The 19,245-nt window shown below is 36.6% G+C and overlaps 2 protein-coding genes across 2 annotated transcripts; both read left to right on the top strand.

The window, feature by feature from the left end:
* Positions 1-4,511: 4,511 nt before the first annotated feature.
* On the top strand, positions 4,512-6,656 carry mrps17 (mitochondrial ribosomal protein S17). The gene is made up of 3 exons (XM_084730316.1): positions 4,512-4,657; positions 5,139-5,282; positions 6,122-6,656. Exons 2-3 carry the CDS (start codon positions 5,160-5,162, stop codon positions 6,443-6,445), a joined length of 447 nt encoding a protein of 148 aa, XP_084586442.1. The 5' UTR covers positions 4,512-4,657; positions 5,139-5,159; the 3' UTR covers positions 6,446-6,656.
* Positions 6,657-7,749: 1,093 nt separating this feature from the next.
* Positions 7,750-16,834, top strand: LOC146319076 (protein NipSnap homolog 2-like). The gene is made up of 10 exons (XM_084729685.1): positions 7,750-7,929; positions 10,055-10,182; positions 10,352-10,397; positions 10,528-10,622; positions 12,883-12,953; positions 14,247-14,387; positions 14,522-14,553; positions 15,075-15,169; positions 15,444-15,527; positions 16,394-16,834. The coding sequence occupies exons 1-10, from the start codon at positions 7,838-7,840 to the stop codon at positions 16,456-16,458; spliced, it is 849 nt and encodes a 282-aa protein (XP_084585811.1). The 5' UTR covers positions 7,750-7,837; the 3' UTR covers positions 16,459-16,834.
* The last annotated feature ends 2,411 nt before the right edge of the window (positions 16,835-19,245 follow it).

Genomic DNA, 19,245 nt, shown 5'->3' with positions numbered 1-19,245 from the left:
TTTTTCCTGTCAGCCATGCCTCGCCCTTCCTTCGCGGTTCTTGTTGCCACCACTGTGCTATCTCGCGTTCAACTTTTAACCCTTAGTGCTGGGAGCTGAACGAGGCAACGGCTGAGTGACCTCATTGTTTTCAAAAACCAAGTCCAGACTTTATTATATCTCCTAAACATGTTTTTGTGCATATTTGTTAAGTTGAAAAACCTCAGTCTGGCTTTTTCTTCATCTCTTAAACAAACTATTGTGGAGTTCTAAAACAATCTTTTCTCCACCACAATGTAATGAGGCAAAGTGAGGCAAACTGATGGCTATAGATTACCCTTTATTAATCAAACCTGCAATATAACCAGCAATATCTAAATATGAGTGTCACAGACAGTGCTGATCCTAATACACCAGTCAGGTTGTCCTGGATGTTTGGCCTGGTTGAGGGGATTTTTTTGCCCTTTGGTGCCAAACAGGCAGATCTTTCTTGGGCTTATGCACTTGAATTAACATGCAACACTAGGCATACAACTGCAAGGTGGTAATTCTAGTTTCTTTCTTCACACAAATATTTTCATCACTTCATACATACAAACAAGTGAGACTCCATGAATGCTATTGAATGAAACTGACCGAAAGTGTGTGTGCCTTGATGCTCAGTTGTGAGATTTGAGTGTTGAGACATAAGGACGTGTAAAAGACACAGAGTTTTTGGAGGTCAAGGAGGCAAATGCAGCCAGAAGGAGGCTTTCAATCCCTGCCTTCAGTTATTACACCCTTTTTCCTTCAGATGTGATCAAAGCACACATCACCAGTGGTGGGAAGTAATTACATTAATTACAACATATATGTAATTACAATTACTGAGAAAAAAATATGTCATTATTACAGTTGCTTATCAAAATGTAGGTGATTACACAGGGGTTACATCCAGATATATTGTTTTCACTAACAAGCGTATGTGTAGACAACATTAATTCTGTTCCTTTGCATATTTTTTCTTTTTGCAAGAATTCCTTCTTTTGACACTTCTGGATTGGGATCAGCAAACCTGCTGAGACAAATTTGAGTGCACAGTTCAACACAGTTTTGAGGTTTCCACTGCCAAGTAAAATTCATGTATTTAGGTCTTTTTGGGACTTTATTGTTGAAATAATTTGTTAGCGAAGTATTCAAAAAGTAAGTGAGTGCTGTTTGGGAGACATTTTACACATTTTAAGAAAAAAAAAATCCCATAATCAATGCACCACTTCTGGTTTGTGGGATGTTGTGACCTTTGTTAAACCCTGAAAACAACAAAACATTCTCCCATAATCAAATCTCAGTATTTTCACAGTGCAATCACTAAACTTTTCCCAGCTTTAAAACAACCCCATGCACTGGTCCTAAGGGCTGATTTTAAGTCATACACAAACACTCTGTCTAATCTATTGAAAAATGTCATATCTGGGGACTAATAACATACACAAGGGGATGCAGGCCAACAATATTCTAGCATGTTAATCTGAAAATATAAAACTTCCTGATTAAGAGGTCACTGTGTTATCATAGAAAACATACATGTGTGATCACACAGTCTATGTGCTATCAGGCCTCTGTCTTGTGTCACGACAGCCGTGCTTTCACATGATTCAGAGCTGATAACTGACAGCTCTCTCATATATAAAAACACTGGCTGCACTTGCAATTCGGTCTATATGTGATTATCTCTGGGTAAATATTGTAATATGGCCATTGATACCATGCGACCTACACTTTTAGGCCTACCCACAGTTTTGATAAGAGTTAGACGTTGTAGTGGAACTTTTTCCTGTGCTTGTTTAAATCACAAGAATGCAATAAAACAGACTCTATTCTTAAGTCCAATAACTGTCTATTATATGATGATGTGGTGTGTGTGCAGCATCTCTATTCTGCTCAGCATCAGTTTAGCCTCACGTTATGTATCAGACAACATGTTTAACAGGAAGAAAACAGTTGGTACTACGTGTATTGTCTCAGTGTGCTTGTACGAAGGAGACTAAAGTTGGCTAATGCTGTAATTCTGGCAGAAGTATACCAATGCTGCACTGCCTTAAATGGGAAACAGAGACCCAGACCTGTGCTTTACTACAACATGACTCTGATTAAGACCAGATTGGTCTGCCTGTGGTTGGTTCTGAGCCACAGCCAATTCCTACTCAGGGACAAGACTGTTAATGCTGTGGTATGAATGCATCTATGTTAATCTCTCCCCCATTTCAGCCACTAATATCTGTTTAAGTCGAGATCCAAAAGAGCTCCTATCAGTGCCAGATGACTGGAGAGCAGAGGTGGGGCCAAATAATTGTTTTGCAAGTCAGAATAAGTCACAAGCCTGTGCGCTCAAGTCCCAGGTCAAGTCCCACATCCTAGACTTCAAGTCCTCAACAAGTTATAATGCACTTTTCACCAAATGTAATGGCATTTTAACAACAGAGCCTCGACATACCATTTGTTGTGCAACTTCAAATGTTGAACAAAGCTGGAAGTTGTTGTGTCTTGTCAGGAATCTTCAACCTGCGTATTTTGCCCCAATTTTTTTATTTTAATTTTTTTGTTGTTGTTGACCACTGTTCTCTCCTGCAACTTGAGTGGATGCTGTTAGATTGGTTAAGACAAAGTGGATCTGGGGAATTAAGTGTTGACTTGCTGGAATGAATGGCATTAATATTAGCTGATTCAGGAAAAGAAGGGAAATTAATTGATTTGTGTCACACTTTTTAAATAACACTTTTTTCTTTGGGCTTGGAATAAGGCGTCGACAAATTTCAAGTGAAAAGACTCAAGTCCAAGTGAAGTCATGAGTAATTGGCATTAACATCCAAGCTGAGTTGCCTCTGATGTCCTTAAATTTGAGACTCAAGCCTGACTCAAGTCCAGGTCATTTGACTCAAGTCCACACCTCTGCTGAATAGGGAAATGGTCATTTTGTGGTCTTTATATATAAATCTGGCATAAAGAAATGAATACCCGAAAATAATTATTAAGGACTAACAACATTTCACTGCACAAACAGGACGAAAGGTTACAGCTCAGCTAAGAAGGATGCCATTAATGTTTACATCCTGCACTGTCGCAAACACAAGCCTCTTGTACATGACTAGATGCATGCTTCCTTCTGTGCAGTGATACATTTGGCGTGTTGGCATGTCTCATTCCAGAAATCATGATCCAGTTACTCAAGATAATTCACAGACTTTGTTATTGAGCCATTTCAGGTAGTAACGTCTGCAGTAGAATCTACTGAAGTAGATATTTGTTTCTTAAGAAAACAACTTTGTTATTCCGAGATAACAAAAAATTTACACATGATCTTGAGATTATAGGGCTGAAAAAAAAAATATTGCAACCTGTGCTGCTCTGAACTGTACTACCAATTTTACATTTCTTTCATTCTTTATTTGAGAGCATGAGGACAAACCTGTTCAGCTTTGTTTCTCTCTCATCTGTCAGATGACCCTTAACTTTTATACTTTGATGTTGTTCTGTTAATGATTGTCATCTCATTCCTCTTTTACGATGACATGATTTTAAAGCCCTCTCAGTCTCATCTGCAGTCCTGTTTACATCAGTTTGTGTCATCAGGTGATGTGAGGAGAACCATCTGCAGCTCAGTGTCAGTATCACAGACTGTGCTATGGCAAGAATCCATTACACCTGATCTTTTGCAATGATAATAGGTTTATATTGGTTCTTAATTAAAGTCCTGTCTCTTCTCTTCTCTTCTCTTCTCTTATCCTCTTCTCTTCTCTTCTCTTCTCTTCTCTTCTCTTCTCTTCTCTTCTCTTCTCGTCTCGTCTCCCAGTACTGAGGCTTTCTCTACATGTCTAGGAAATTATGTTTCTTTGCCACCACCTTGTGGCCAAAATGAAAAACCAGGTTTTACACCTGGTAATTAAAGCACTAATGCATTAATGTTTGGCCTTAATGCCTGCATTGCAGTAGATGCAAAACACTAGAGACTTCTATCTGCTTGGACATCATCACAATCAAAATGATAATGTTTTTCATAGCTACCATACAACCTGATATATTTACATAAACAGACAGTAGACTAAATGATCCAGCTTTAACTCCACACCCTTGGATGTTATCATTTCTTCAGATGACAGTTTTTCCAGCTTTGGATAATCTTCAAACAAACAACAATCAAATGGACCATTGATTGTGTATGGTAACTTTAATACAATGCATAATATAATATTATATATAGTCAGGACCCTGTGACTCCAAAGGTCTCTGTAGAGTAGAAGAACATTAGTCACTAAATAAAATATGAACTTTGTGTTTTATATACAAAAATGTCATCAAAATATTCAAACAAAGCTATGATTGTTGCTTTCAATGGATCTCATTGAATGGACAGCATATGTTTTTTTTCCTCGAGAAATTCCAGTGCAGCTTTAAGTAATTATTAAAAATCAGTTTTCTTGAACTTCTTTAGCAACGTATAATATCAAAAGTTATAATCAGTCATTTTTATCAGAAAACAGTGTTTAAATCAGTTTAAGTAGCTGATCAGCTTCGCCTGGTCTGTCCCTCGTCTCCAGCCGTAGTGCACGTCATCAAAACAAGCCGACCTGAGCAGCATGGGAGGAAACCTCTCTCTGAACAATTTTTGACCTTCTGAAATTATTCCTTTCTAGTTTTTTCGGTGAGTTGGTTCTTCACATTCTACTTTCACTGTTAATGTGTGTTAGTTTCAGATAAAGTCGGTATAGCCTGTAATCGCTGCTTCTGAATAAATGCGGCTGTGACGTTAAATCTAACATTAGCTGCAGCTAAGCTAACTGTTAGCTATGTAGCTCCACTTCGTCCCCTCATGCCATCCTCCTTTTGCATATATAACTGTAATTAGCAATGCTAAATGCTAACTGCTTAATTGTGCATTACTGTGCAAACCGATTATGTCATAATAACCTCTAAGTGGCTATGGTTAAGGTTTTCTATGACTGTTATCTTTCACTCTTGATCCAACGAAACACAGTAAATATAAGTGTGATAGAAGCCAGTTATTATCATGACATGTAGTTTACAAAAGAGAGGAGCTAAGTCTCCAGCTGATCATCATGTAGAAACTAGCAGATAATGGCTGGAGTCGAATATGAATGTTTTCTTGATCTTCTGTACTTCAGGGTTGGATAGAGCTGTCCAGGATGTCTGTGAAACATGCATCAGTCCACGCGAAATGGATCATTGGCCGAGTTATCGGGACCAAGATGTACAAAACTGCCAAAGTGAGAGTCACGAGGCTGGTACTGGACCCTTACCTGCTCAAGGTAAACTCTTAACAGTGTTGATTCACTGCCGATGCCTACTGAAGGGAGAAGTGGAATGGATGTTACATAGCCTACTTTCCAAACATTATTTCTTCCATTACTATGTCTACTGGGATTGCAGATTGTAAGCACTTTCCTTAATTTACTTTTGGTAACATTAATTGTCAATTAGTCAATTAATAGTTTTTTTAAAAGCATTAAGCAAAAATGTATTTTTACAGTAACATATTACATATTCCGACAGCACTGCATATCCTGTTAAGATTTTAAATGCATTGTCTTTGTTAGAACCTTTAATAGAACCTTGCATGACTGATCAAATTCTTAAAGATGAATCATTGATTTATCCATATCATCACTAATGTCTGCCTGTTATTTACTCTGTTACATGAAAAAAAAACATACATTTCATATACACCGGAGCTCAGGGCTGGCTACTGTTTGAAATGTTATTATGATGGTGCCATTATGATACCTGACTTGTGGTACCAATGACAAAACAATCTTTTTTGCAGTGAGAAATAGAGATGTGTTTGTACAATAACTTTACCAAAACAAATGAGTAAGATTAGACATGATATTTGGGAAAAGTATGACTATATTCTTGGCTGTAAGAGAACACTTAAAAAGTGACTGAGTGGAGCTACAACTACTATTACTGTTAATAAGACTGCTACTACTGACATAAACAATCTAAACAAATTAATAATTCACTACCTGTTGCTACATGTAATAAAGAATCAACCTTATTGTCATTAAACAAAATGTTTCAGATTGATAACTGCTGTATTATGACTCTGTATATAAATAAGACAAACGTTTTCTTTTTCTTCTTATAGTACTACAACAAGAGGAAGACCTACTTTGCCCATGACGCTTTGCGACAGTGCACTGTTGGAGATATCGTCCTGCTCAAGGCTCTGCCTGAGGCCAGGTCCAAACACGTGAAGCACGAACTCTCTGAGATAGTGTATAAAGTTGGTCAGGTCGTCGACCCGCTGACAGGAAAAAGAGTTGCGGGAAGTGAATTTGTGGAGCCTCTGACTGACTTTCCCCTCAGCTTGGAAGAGGACGCAACGTTATCAGAAAAACTGCAAGAGCTCAACATCTCTGCTGCATCCAGTGAATCTGATACGCCGCCAGCACAAACTCCCACTTCTTGATAGAGGACTGCATTTTCATATGCAGTAATGTTAGCTTAAATGTCACGTTTCTGTTTAACATGTTCATGTAAATATAAATGTATAAACCAGTAATCAGTATACATTAATTAATGTGCACAGTCTAAATACATTTTCTTTGCTGCCTGCTCAGGTAGTTTTGAATTCAAGACACGTTTCTGAGGCATTTTACAATAAAACGACAATGAGAATGCATGGTTTCAGTTACAAACATGTATGCATAGTGCCTATTTCTGCTTAATGTCAGACTAAAGATCTGAGTGAAAGATGTTGCGTTGCTAAAATATTGCCACTTAAATTCATTATAGGGTGCATATGCAAAAGCATTTTAGTAACAGTCATTGATACATTATTTTACTATTATGAATGGTCAATAAGTCAGTCAGGTACTTTATCCATTGACTGAAATGTGCAGGTGTTAGTAGTGATAATAAAAATAGTAATATTCATATAATAAGAAGTTACACAAACTACACCAAAGTAAAATGCAAAGTTTTAGTTTAGCTTTTTTATGTTGAGACATTTGTACCTTTTTTTTTTTTTTTTTTTTTAGAATGAAATAAGTAGATAATAGTAGATTCTATCTCAACTGTGTGGTAACCATATTAATTAGGGTTAAAACCTGATGTTGGGGGGCATTACAGATGAGCAGGTCCTAATTTAAGACAGGAAAAGTAGATTAGATTAGTATCATAACTTTACTTAATTTTAAATAAACTAACTTTAGCATAATGGTTAAGTTGCACTAACTAACTTTTCCACAAGGTAGTATTAGATAACTTTTTTTTAAAATTATTTGGTAGCTCTTTTATTGTTTTTGCAATCTATTTCTTGTTGTAAATGTCAAAAAAAAAAAAGTGAACATACTTGTAATTCTCTGCAAATGTCACTAAGTGTCAGATGTTTTTGCTCTTATGTTTGTTAAAATGTGTTGCAAAGAGACAAAAAACAACGATTACAGTCGATAAAACTGGCAAGATGAAAAAAGTAGTGTTGGATTAAGCTAATATTTCCTCATTTGAGATAAGACCAGATGAAGTAAGATAAAATAATTCTTTAACTTAATTACGATGTGCTGATGTAATATCAAATTGGGAGAAATCCTATTTTAGACTCTCTAACTGCACGTTAATCTTGAACAGGTGGAAAATAAACGTTATAGTTGTGCGTAATTAATGGCTGTAAATTTAGCCACTCTTGCAATTATAACCTGGTGTCAAAGGTATCAAATCAACCACACGGTGTGAACTGTTGGCCTTGATTATAGAGGTAAGACGGGGTTACGTTATTATAAGTAACGTCAGCTCCACCGGCTCGGACTGCGGCTGCAGCCGTGTCAAACAACCTCAACTGACAACAGCTTTCAGGGGAAAGATGGCGACCCGAGTCCTTCAAAGAGTGGGCAGAGGCCTTAAACACACGAAAAATGGGCTTCAGACGGACGGACAGGTCACGGTTGTCGTAAGGTTGGAGTTTTGCACGTTGAATTTGCCTATGCAGACGTAGGAATGCCTCTTAAAATACGTTAAGTTTCTGTAGAGTTCACACCAATGACAAAGTCCGGTGGCTAGGTGGCTAAGATAGCTAACGCTAAAGTTAACGCTAACGTAGGGACGTTGGCTACGTTCATACCTTCGTGTAACGTAGCTAGCATTAGCCCTCTAGCTCTAAACTTGCTAACTTTCTGCTAATGCTAATTATTGTCTTCCCGAATGACAAAGTTGCGAACCAACTTGCGTTAGCACTTCTCGTTGCTTACTTCGTAATTTTGTGCGTGAAGTTATGGCTGTCATGTGCATAAATAATCTAAAATCACAACAGAGTTTCTATCAGTCCTAAACTTCAAGGTCACAATGCAGTGAATCGCTGCTCGGCAGTACTTGTTTTGATTAGTGGATGACACAGTTTTCTTGCAACGGCAAGTGTTTGTCCCAAACCAAGCTGTGATGTAAACATGTTAACAACTGAAATACTTTGATGCTTATAAAGCTTAGCTAAATGTGACAGCTTTGCATGCAATGCACAATAGTTGTGTTTGCACCAGCTGGCAAACTGTCAGAGAAACACTTCCTGATAAATTACATTGCATGGAGGGCTTTATGGCACTTTAAATTAAGTTTAAAACGAAATGCAGTACTCATATGGCAATGAGGCTGCTTAGGAGCCATGTAGGCTAATCCTCTGGTTATTTGCAGTATGTACAGCTTATAGCCTTCTTTGCTACTACTGGCCCCTGAGCTGGGGTTTGTTTGCAGTGAATGAGTTGGGTAGGTTAAAGTAATTTGTACAGAGTTCCTAGTTTGCTACAGCCATCATTGATTAATGTGCAATCCCTACTTATGAGTTTACATGGACCTCAGTCTTAGAAAGAGGTGCAAGTCAGTTTGATTTAAATTGCGCATTTCTTCACAAGTAAACTCTGTACTTTTCCATCAAAGGCAGAGCTTTTCAGAATGAGAGGTGGGCCTCTCCAAAAGGGAGACCCAGTGACTGGAACTGAAAAATTATTATATTACTTATCAAAATCAGATCACATAGAGCAGTCCAAATGTGTGTGTTTCAGTTAAAGAGCTATTTTAGAGCTTAAAGTATTGTGGAAGTTTGTTTTCCCACTTTCCCAGAGTCAGAAACTCAAATGCTTTTAGACAGACCTTTATGTATTAGGTGTAGTCTGAAGTTAGGTCAAACAGCAATGTTAGGCTATCTAATATTCAATCTAGCTATTGTCTATGGCATTGAACAACATAATCATGATCTCACAGGCATCCAGGAATTAAGTGAGCAAGTAAATTAGGGGAAGTCCGCAGTCCATGACTTAGAAAACCCATGCATTTAAAACATACCTGTAAAATGTGCAGAAGTTAGCCTGACCAATACTTAATTTTCTAAGCTCATATTGATAAGGACATTAGAAAGGTCTAAAAATACGCAACAGTATATTAGTAAATGTAGGGGTTGTAAAATATATAGCATAAATATACCTTTTTGAATAATTAAGTCCCTTAAATTTGCTTATTAAAGAATTATGACCAACATATGCACTGAGCAGGACAGGACAATTCAAGTTTTTTGGTAAACTGTCCAACACATTCATTAATACAGGCATATCTGTATTATCAATTTAGCTCCATACATAAGAGCTCTACTTATCTCTACTGTGCACCAGGCTACCACAGTATTATATTTTACTCTATTTTCATGTATGGCATTTGTATTTATTTATGCACATTTTAATGTCTTATATCTTAGATTCTCTTTTTCTCATTTACTTGCATGATTTTCTTTTTACACATATTGCGTGAGCATTGATAAAAAAATCTCTTGCTAAGGATTTTGTCGATGTAACTGTGCATATGACAAATAAAAAAACTTGAAAAAATTTGATGTCTCACTTGACTATAGTCAGTAAGTAGGACAGACTGACTGTGGACCAGATCATTAAGTGCTTTAGAGACTCACAGATTTATAGTAAAGTACAGGCAGCACAACTGCATACTGCACTTGTTGGTCTGCTTTTCTGTCGATGTTATTTATTTATTGTGTACAGCAGTAGTGCGGACTGTATATAACCTGTGTTTTGTTTCACCACAGGAGCCTCTCAGCTTTCCGTGAAGACAGCTGGTTCAAGTCTCTGTTTGTTAGAAAGGTCGACCCCCGAAAAGACGCTCACTCTAATCTGCTCGCCAAGAAGGAAGACAACAACCTGTACAAAATACAGTGTATGTGTTGTTTGTGACTTGCTGTGAGTGTGATGGTGTTACATTATCAAAGATCACCTTGACTGTGTGTCTTATCGTTTTAAGATGGATTTTAAAATCCTCCTAGAATCATCTTAAGAAATCTGTTAGATGTTGTTTAATCCATTTATGTTTTGTTGTTTCCTTACAGTTCACAATGTCAAGCCGGAGTGCCTTGATGCTTACAATGAACTTTGGTAAGAAGTCCATGTTCCTTTAAATGACTTCATCCCAATACCTTGGCAAGGCGCTGGTTTTGTGAACAGTGCAGATCTTCTGCTGTTTTTATATTTTACACAGTCTGTGTATTTTGTGTGTGACCTATAGTGAGGATGTCTTGCCTTCCATTCATACCGACCCTGAATACCCTTGTGAGCTTGTGGGCACCTGGAACACATGGTACGGAGAGCAGGATCAAGCAGGTGAGAGCATGCATCAAGCTCCATGTCTGAAGGTTACTGTAAACACAAGTGATTGGTAAACCTGAATTTGACTTATTGGTTGATAGGAGTCCATTCAGTCAGGTAGTCTAAATAAAACATTAACTTTGTTTTCAAGAGAGAAAACAGATAAAAACACAGACAAGGCAGAGCTCAAAAGATCAGTTGATAAGTAAATCAACAGATAATAAATTGACAGCAATAAACTATCATGCGTATAAATCATTTAACAAGCGAAAAATGTTGAACCGTTCCAGTTTCTCAAATGAGCGGATTTGTTGCTTACTTCTATTGTGTCATTGTAAATTGAATATTTTTGGTTCTTTGAAGTGAAAAATTTAGCGATGTTCCCTTGGGCTAAGGAAAACCATGATAAACATTTTTCACATTTTTTACATTAATACATTAAAGGATAGTTCCATTATTTTTAGACCTGGGCCCTATTTTTAATGCATATTTTGGGGTTAAAATGACCAGTAGGTGGACAATTAATTGAAATTGCAATATGGGCTACTGCATGTATTCTTAAAGGTGAAACGTTTGTCAAAATGCTATTTTAAATGAAATATTATTGTGCTGCAGAGATTTTCCTACCTACACATTATATTCTCCAGACTTAAGAAAACGTTGTTTGTTATAGATCCCCACAAAATATCACACTGTAATAATTTTAATGTGTTTCAATAAAAATTAGAGTAATGATGTAAAAAAATAATTCCCTCTAATATTGCAAATCATATCACAATTATAGGATCAGTCAAAATAATTGAAATTTGATACTTTTCCAGAATCGTTCGGGCCTACTAATATATACAAAATGTTTTGGAATTGGTCCAGTAGATCATCTCATCCAGCAGCTGCAATGGCTGTAATGTAATCGTACTTGTTTTTGCCACTGACAGGCTCAGATTGTCTCACAGTGTCGAACAACATCATTGAAAGGATCTCTACAGAGATAGAGCTTTTGGTTAAAGAGTTAAGATCCTTCTTGTTTAACCAGAAACAGCTGTTATGTCACTCTTTTTAAAGTCTTCAGACTCCACTGACAAAAACAGTCATTTACTTTGCAGAGCACAGGAGTTGCTCTTCTACTGCTGCTTCAATTGATTAGTTTGTGTTATTGTGTGACACATTTTAACAATAGTAATTTGTTAAAAAAATAAAAATAAAAAAAAAGGATCCAGGTTTAAAAATACCGGAATACCCTTTGAATACTTTGTAAAAATAATCCACAGATTTATTGATAATGAAAATTATTATAAGATTGTTGTAGTTTTGCTGTATAAATTATCTACATTATTATCATCATTTTGTACCGCATTAAATACTCAACCGAATCAGTAATAAACAAGTCTAACTGCAAAGGATGTTCCTCCTTTCTGTTTGCTGATTGGGAACAGAGTGAGGCGTAGTGGATTTTTCCAGCTGTGCTTATTTCTTCTCCATGTTAGACTTTACAGCTGTAAAGACATTTCCTAAGAACACTGCAGTTTCTCCTCCCCTCAGTGACACAAACCGGTGCTTTGGCAGGTTTTACATTTTACAGTAGTTAATTATAGCCGAGACTGTATTGCACTTTTCCTGGCTGCTGTCCATTTTGTCCTTGTGGTGACATTTGTCATTCCTCAGTTGAAATCTGCATCTAATGTTACAGCATAGTAACACTGTCAGCCTTTGTAAACATAATCTGAAAGGCTGCATGAATAAATAAAATATGTTCACACTGTGTGCACAGGGAAACAATATCCAGTACTCTGCTCTGAGAGATTTTGTTTCATGGTTTGTCTCTGAGAGATAGCTCTCACTTTTTCATGTTTACTCCTGTAAAATGAGCAGTTTACATAATTGATTACTTCAGTTGGTAATTTTTAATCTTGAAAACTGGATTCAGTACATTATTACTATACATTGTTGTGGGGTTTAGCTAATGCTACCTCGTGTAGTAGCAGCATAAATGCATTTCTACATGATGAGAAGAACATTGACATTGCCTCATTTATATTTTAGTAGTTAAGTAAATATTACAGTAACTAGTGTTATTTTTACTGCAGCTTTTTTCAGTCAGAATCTCACATTTTACCAGATGTAATTGCAGTGGTAAGATGATGTGATTCTTGGAAATAGGTGATCTCATCATGCCAGCTCAGATCACAGATGGTCTAGAGAGATAAATAAATAAACTACAGTTTATATATATTCAAGAGCTGCATTATTTTTGGCTCTTCTGCTCCTTCTATTCTAGTTCACCTGTGGAGATATCGGGGAGGATACCCGGCTCTCACCGAAGTCATGAACAAACTCAGGCAGAATAAGGTAACGGGTGCTCGGATTAGTTGAGCTTGCTGGCATTTTGTCACTTGTAGGCCGACGTTTCTGGCGGTGCACCCTTCAAATTAGATCCATAGACCATTTTCCACCAATTTGTCTCACCATCTTTGTCTGTGATTTTCCAGCTGTTTGGTGTGATTGTGATTTTGGTGCAATAATTATTAAAGCTTATTTACAGAAATGCAATTTTAGACCATAAATAAGGTAAGTGTAGTTAGTAGACCCTGCTGTGTCCTCATTGTATATTTGTGTTTAATCTTCAGATGTTAAGGAGGTTTTTTGTACAGTTTGTCTGAAGTTTCTCCAAAAAATTGCTTTGAACCATAATGTGGTTCAAAATTAAAATAACTACAATATTTATACATTTGAAGCTGTTCCTGGTGTCTTGCTCACATTACTCATCAAAATGCACCACAACCAGGGTGGTAATCTCTTACAGTGGTCCTGTTTACTGTGATATGGATCAAAAAAACTTAAGGTAGAATCGTTTCAGTAAAGTACAGATTGCCAAAAAGTAGCCAGTGAGATGTAGCAGCAAAATGTAGATTTTATACACAGTACTAGACTGTATTATAGTGTATTTGAATTATACCCAGTACATTTAAGTGTAAAGAAACAGTACTATATTTTGAAACAGTTAATAGCATTTGGTAAATAAAACTTTATATTCATGTAATCAATTGAATAGATGGTAATCTGCATGACAAAGATAAAAGGGGGAAATCTGTTCTAATGACGACTGTAAGTGGTTTCTCTGTTTAAAATTAAGTTGTTGCTGATCACAAACCCAAGCAGAATATTGAAGTAAATTACTCTTGAAAGTAGCCTGAACAATTTCAACTTGCACATTCCCACATAAATTTTAGCTGATTAACACATAGTACTCCAGAATACTCAAGTTCTTAGGAAATTTATTACCATGTATTCATTAGAAAATTCATTAGAATAATAGAAGAGGTGATTTTTGTGTGCTGGACCTGGATGTTAGCCTCCCAAAACAGAAATTTTGTCCCATGTAAACATGAATGTTCTTCAAGTTTGCTCTACAGTGTCACAGTTCTTATGATACCTCATCATGAGAACAGGTGATCAGTTGTTCTCGGTGTATAATATGTTAATGCACTTAAATAGTATCAACTGATGGGTTGTAACTTATCTAATTGTCTTTATTGTCTTGCTCTCTATTTGGTGTCTTGATTTTTACAGATGTATTCATGAGTTTGTTTGCTGAACCAGATGTACTGAGCGATGTGTCACTGTGGTTTGTCGTTGCTGTAGAAGTTTATGGACTACAGGAGTGAGAGGGGGAAGATGCTGCTGTCTCGCAGGAACCAGCTGCTGTTGGAGTTCAGTTTCTGGAACGAACCCGTCCCTCGTCCAGGGCCCAACATCTATGAGCTCCGGTCATACCAACTCAGGGTAATGCTGTCTCTTACATATTGCATTCAGCAGATTCCTTCCATGAAGCATAAATAAACTGCATGTTTTTCTTCTGTTTCTATAGTGAACAGTCAGACAACATTTTGACACGTCTCTTTACATTCTTCTTTCAGCCAGGGACGATGATCGAGTGGGGAAATTACTGGTAATGCATTCTTCTTAATCTTTCTCCTTTTCTTTCTTTTGTGTGAGAAAGTTATTGAATTCATTTTGATAGTTAATCTGAGAAGCTCATAAACTTTGTCTCTATAGTAATTGTAGAGCTAAGATTATTTTGTACTATTTCCTCACTACTATTTTATTGGTTTTACAGATTGTAGCAGATAAATATGAGTCAACGGTACTGTTTGGCTACACAATCTATGCATGACTCCAAAGCATGACTAGACCCACACATAATTTCTAAATCCCAAGCATAATTGACCTGTTTAACCTGCATTTAATATTTGGATGTATCCAATTAAAGTGATTATGACCGGAAAATTTGCCTGTTAATGTACAAAGACCAAACATGCTGGGAGGGTTAAAACAGAGATTGTAACATGAAAATTAGATGTTTTGATTTGAAAGAAATTATTGCTGGTGATTTAATCAGTACATCCCCTCAATAACAAGCTGCCTTTGTTTTGTTTTTCTTGTTTAACACATTTCTTTGGTGCTCTGCAGGGCGCGTGCTATTGAGATCCGCCAGCAGAACCACGAGGCAGTGGGAGGCTTTTTCTCACAGATTGGGAGTCTGTACACGGTTCACCACTTGTGGGGTGAGCAGTGTTTCCAAGTTTAACGAGCTGTCCGATATTGTGATATTTTTAAGAGGAAACTACGTACAAAAGTTAAAGTCTAGAATATTTATATAGTGTGGATACAAACACCTCACTATATTACAAATAAGGTCATGGATTTGATTCTCTAACTTAATGCTGAAGTTTCTGAATCCAGCACTTTCCTAAGAGGGAAGCCTTTAATTATATGTGGATTTGAATAAAAACTGTATGTAACCATTTAAACGAAACAATATCTTTTTTTTTTTTTCAGCTTACAAAGACCTTCAGTCCAGAGAAGACACCAGAAATGCAGCCTGGCAGCGTGATGGCTGGGATGAGGTTGTCTATTACACCGGTAAGCCTTAGTTTGTGATCAGAACCGGATACATATTATATCTTTAATACACTTATTATAATAAGTAAGTGTTGGTGGTGTTGGCTCACAGAATGTGTGATGTGGGGTTCACATTACAGATGGACAGTCTTCGACCCCTGAGCCCTCTACCATCGTAACATATTGATTTAAAAGCCTTCTATATTTGAGTGCATCCCCACTGAATTACCATAGAGTTGTTGTCAAAGTTTTATTTTTATTTTTGCCAAATGGGAATGAAATTAAAAGAAGCTGTTGCTGCTGTTCATTGCACTTCGTGGTGCTGAGACAGACCCTTTTAGACCCAGCAACGATATAATTGTCCATCACAACGTTTCACTATGGACATTCTCATATGCCAGTTCCATAAACATTGCCCAACCGTTGTTCACATTTAAAACACAGGGACCCAGCAAGTCATCTCCAATAATTTGTCAGTGGCAATGAAGGATGGACAGATGAAGTGTTTCTACAGGAAAAGTAAATATTGTAAAGACAGAATCTGAACTCCAGCAAATAAAGAATTGAATTAAGGTCATTTTTCTTACTAAAATGGTCCACAATCTTGGAATTGAGGTAGACTTCAGGTCTCAGTAAACATGATCCAATACAAACAATCTATTAAACACAAATCCATGAAATATTAATCAAAATAAATAAGATTGTAAGGGTGAAAACTTGCATAGCTTGTTGATTTTTCCAGGTAACTACAGTACATATAAACACATTGTCTGATTTTCTTTGTAACCTGATTCCTCCAAGTAACATGGTTTTGTGTTTGTGTGCATGCAATACTGTGTGACACAGACATTAGTTGCTAAGACTGTTATTTATCCTTTGTTCCACAGTCCCCCTGATTCAGCACATGGAATCTAGAATAATGATTCCCATGAAGACTTCACCCCTGAAGTAACCATGAACACCGGGGGAACCTCTCAACAGCCACTGCAACCATCACACCGATCTGTAGAGAGTGTAACCAACCATCAGAGTGTGCACTGCCAGGGATATCTGCAGAACATCAAAATGTTGTTTCAGTTTTTTGTTTCTTTTCTTTTTTGTTTCTTTACTCCCGTTTTCTGTGTGGGCCTAGATAGTCTTATTTCAGTTGATGACGTTAAAATGATTGTCACCAAACTGTATCTGTTACAGCAGTTACTGTGTTACTGATTCTGTAGACAAACTTTAATTTGACACGTTCCTCCTCTTCACTGTCCGTCATTGAAAGATTCAAATTTTAAATGGCTTGTCTTATTTTTTTATGATGAGATAAAAAAGTGCTTTCATCAGTGTTTGAGTGTTGAGATGGCAGGAAGAGATGTGAATAGAGTTCTAGTGCTGGTCACAGGGGCTGGAAATGTCTTACGGTCTTTTCTTAAAATTATGTTACAAAAGTAAAACTTGACGTAAGCCCTTTTGCACTAGCATTGATAACAAATCAAAAGCAAACTGCCTCCAGTATCTCACAAAGCGTCACACACAGCGTCCAGGGCTCACAGTTCACAGTTCAGTTCGATGTGAGCTGAAAAACTTCAAATGTTAAAGGTGATGGTCAGTTTTACAAAGATAAACGTGCTGTTAGCAAGTCAGTATCTATAATGGACGATAGCTGCATTTCCACTGCAGGAACTTTACCCAGGGACTAGAAACTTTTGGAGGAACTCTGTGCATTTCCACTGCAGGGACCAGGGTCTGAATGAAGTTCTCACGACATTGTTTTAAAGTGCAGCCATTGTTCATTGTGCTTCGATATATAAATATGAAGTCACAGAAGAAAACATTAGATGGGCCAACGATAAAGTCCAGGCCTTATCGTTGTATTGTCGTGCACAAAAATGACTTGTAAAAGCCATTGCGTTTTCATATGTCAGAGGGCTCGTTTGTCTAATCTTCACAGGTCTTTAAACTGTGGTGGAAACAGATAATAATGGACTGAAGGAAACTTCAAGTTCCTTAGTTCCTGGGACTTAAAGTTCTGGGTACTTTAGGCGGAAATGTGGTTAATGAAGCAGATAGTCAAATGTAGGGGACTGTGTTTCTGGAGTCAGACTCTAGCTTTATGCTCAGTAAGAGTTCATCAGGTAAACACTCCAACAGTAGATGTGACTTTATGTTTACATGGCTTTGATCCAGCCAGCTGATTAGGATGTGCACCAGTAATATGTTTCAAAAATCAGTTGGACGGATGAGAGGACTCATAATGACACTGTTACGAAGACGCACAAAAATTGAAGGTCACAAGAGTGTTGGACTCGTCAGAACAGAGAGCTAGAATTTGATCTAGGACAGTTCTTTTATTCCTGCTGGACAAATTAATATAATGTCAACTTATGAATGTGTCTTTCTCCCTGTTTGTATCTCCTCTGTTAAACTGACCACATCTCTTTATTCATTTTAAACATTGTGGCACGTCGGGCTTTTCTAGCCATGGAGAGGGAGACAAGATGATTCAAACGGTTAGTTATTTTTGATTTCAGTCCAACTAATCAGTATCTACACACTGCTGTACACTGACTGGTTTAGTCCATCCCCCTATAAAGCAATGAATGCCAACCAGGTGATTGTGTGCTCTAACTGAGATTAATGATTTTTTAATGGTCAGATTGTAGATATACATAGAGAGCTTATTGACTGTGCCAGAGATATGGTCAGTCCTGTGTCTGTAAATGAAGTGGGATAATCTAAACTGTCTAATGATGGCAAACAAGTGGACAAAAGAGGATCAGTATCTCAATGTTGTTAATTGCAAATTGCAGTGCTTTAATGAGACTAGTTGTACATATTGAATTAAACTTCTGATGAAAATCGAAAAAAAAAAAGTCATTGGACCTCTTTTCTTATTGTGATTTTGGTTCTGTATTGCTCATTTATCTATCCATGGCAGAAAAGATATAACATTTTTAAACATGTATGAGGTTTTTTGAAACTTTAAACAGCAGACAAATTTTCACATCTTTTTTCCCCATTTTCATTATAACAGCCTGTATGCCTTATATAAGCCTTATATTACTCTAAAATTGACTGTTTCCACCCAGACAAAAATACAGTTTCAGCAAACCAGACTTACTCCCATTTCACAGAGCAGTTTTTTAAAGGAAAACGTGCTTTTTGTAAAATCTGCCACATAAATTATCTTCAACATAAAAATGCTGTTGCAGTGAAGAACTGTGACGTTTAATTGATCATGAATTGATTATCAAATTAATTACCAACTATTCTGATTATCAATGAATTGGAGTATCTTTGGGAAAGAATACACAAATAGTTGGTTATGAAGGATGTAATACCTGTTTCAATATGATATTGTAAGGTTTGGTGTTTTTTCGCTGAAGAAAGTGACTTATGTAATAATATTTTGATCATAGATAATTTTTATATACATAAATGTAGATTTTTTAAAAATCAGCATTTATAAATGACATCAGATTTTCTCTCAATCTTAAAAAAAAAAAAAAAAGAGAAAAAAAAAAGAATTATAGAAGGACCTTTAATTATATTTTATTTAACCCCCCATTTCATTTTTAGTTTTTATTATTTTAATTATTTTTTCTATATTTATTATTTCTATTTGGGTTTGTTTTGCCTGTTTTAGTGTTTCGATTTACGCTGCTTGTATTTACTGTTAGATGTGTTTAAATTATATTACCTATTTATTTGAAGATGGTAAACGAAGGCTGGGAAAAGTTTAGGCTGTCATTAA

This window comes from Lutjanus erythropterus, chromosome 11, assembly GCF_056507025.1.
Source record: "Lutjanus erythropterus isolate fLutEry1 chromosome 11, fLutEry1.hap2, whole genome shotgun sequence".
NCBI lineage: Eukaryota > Metazoa > Chordata > Actinopteri > Lutjaniformes > Lutjanidae > Lutjanus > Lutjanus erythropterus.
This window is presented reverse-complemented; position numbering and strand designations above follow the sequence as displayed.

Excerpts from the sequence above, each read along its gene's own strand:
- mrps17 (XM_084730316.1), top strand. The coding sequence starts at position 5,160 with ATGTCTGTGAAACATGCATCAGTCCACGCGAAATGGATCATTGGCCGA. Across the intron at positions 5,283-6,121 it reads TGGACCCTTACCTGCTCAAG|TACTACAACAAGAGGAAGAC; the intron begins GTAAACTCTTAA and ends TTCTTCTTATAG.
- LOC146319076 (XM_084729685.1), top strand. The coding sequence starts at position 7,838 with ATGGCGACCCGAGTCCTTCAAAGAGTGGGCAGAGGCCTTAAACACACG. Across the intron at positions 10,183-10,351 it reads CAACCTGTACAAAATACAGT|TTCACAATGTCAAGCCGGAG; the intron begins GTATGTGTTGTT and ends GTTTCCTTACAG. Across the intron at positions 15,528-16,393 it reads TGAGGTTGTCTATTACACCG|TCCCCCTGATTCAGCACATG; the intron begins GTAAGCCTTAGT and ends TTTGTTCCACAG.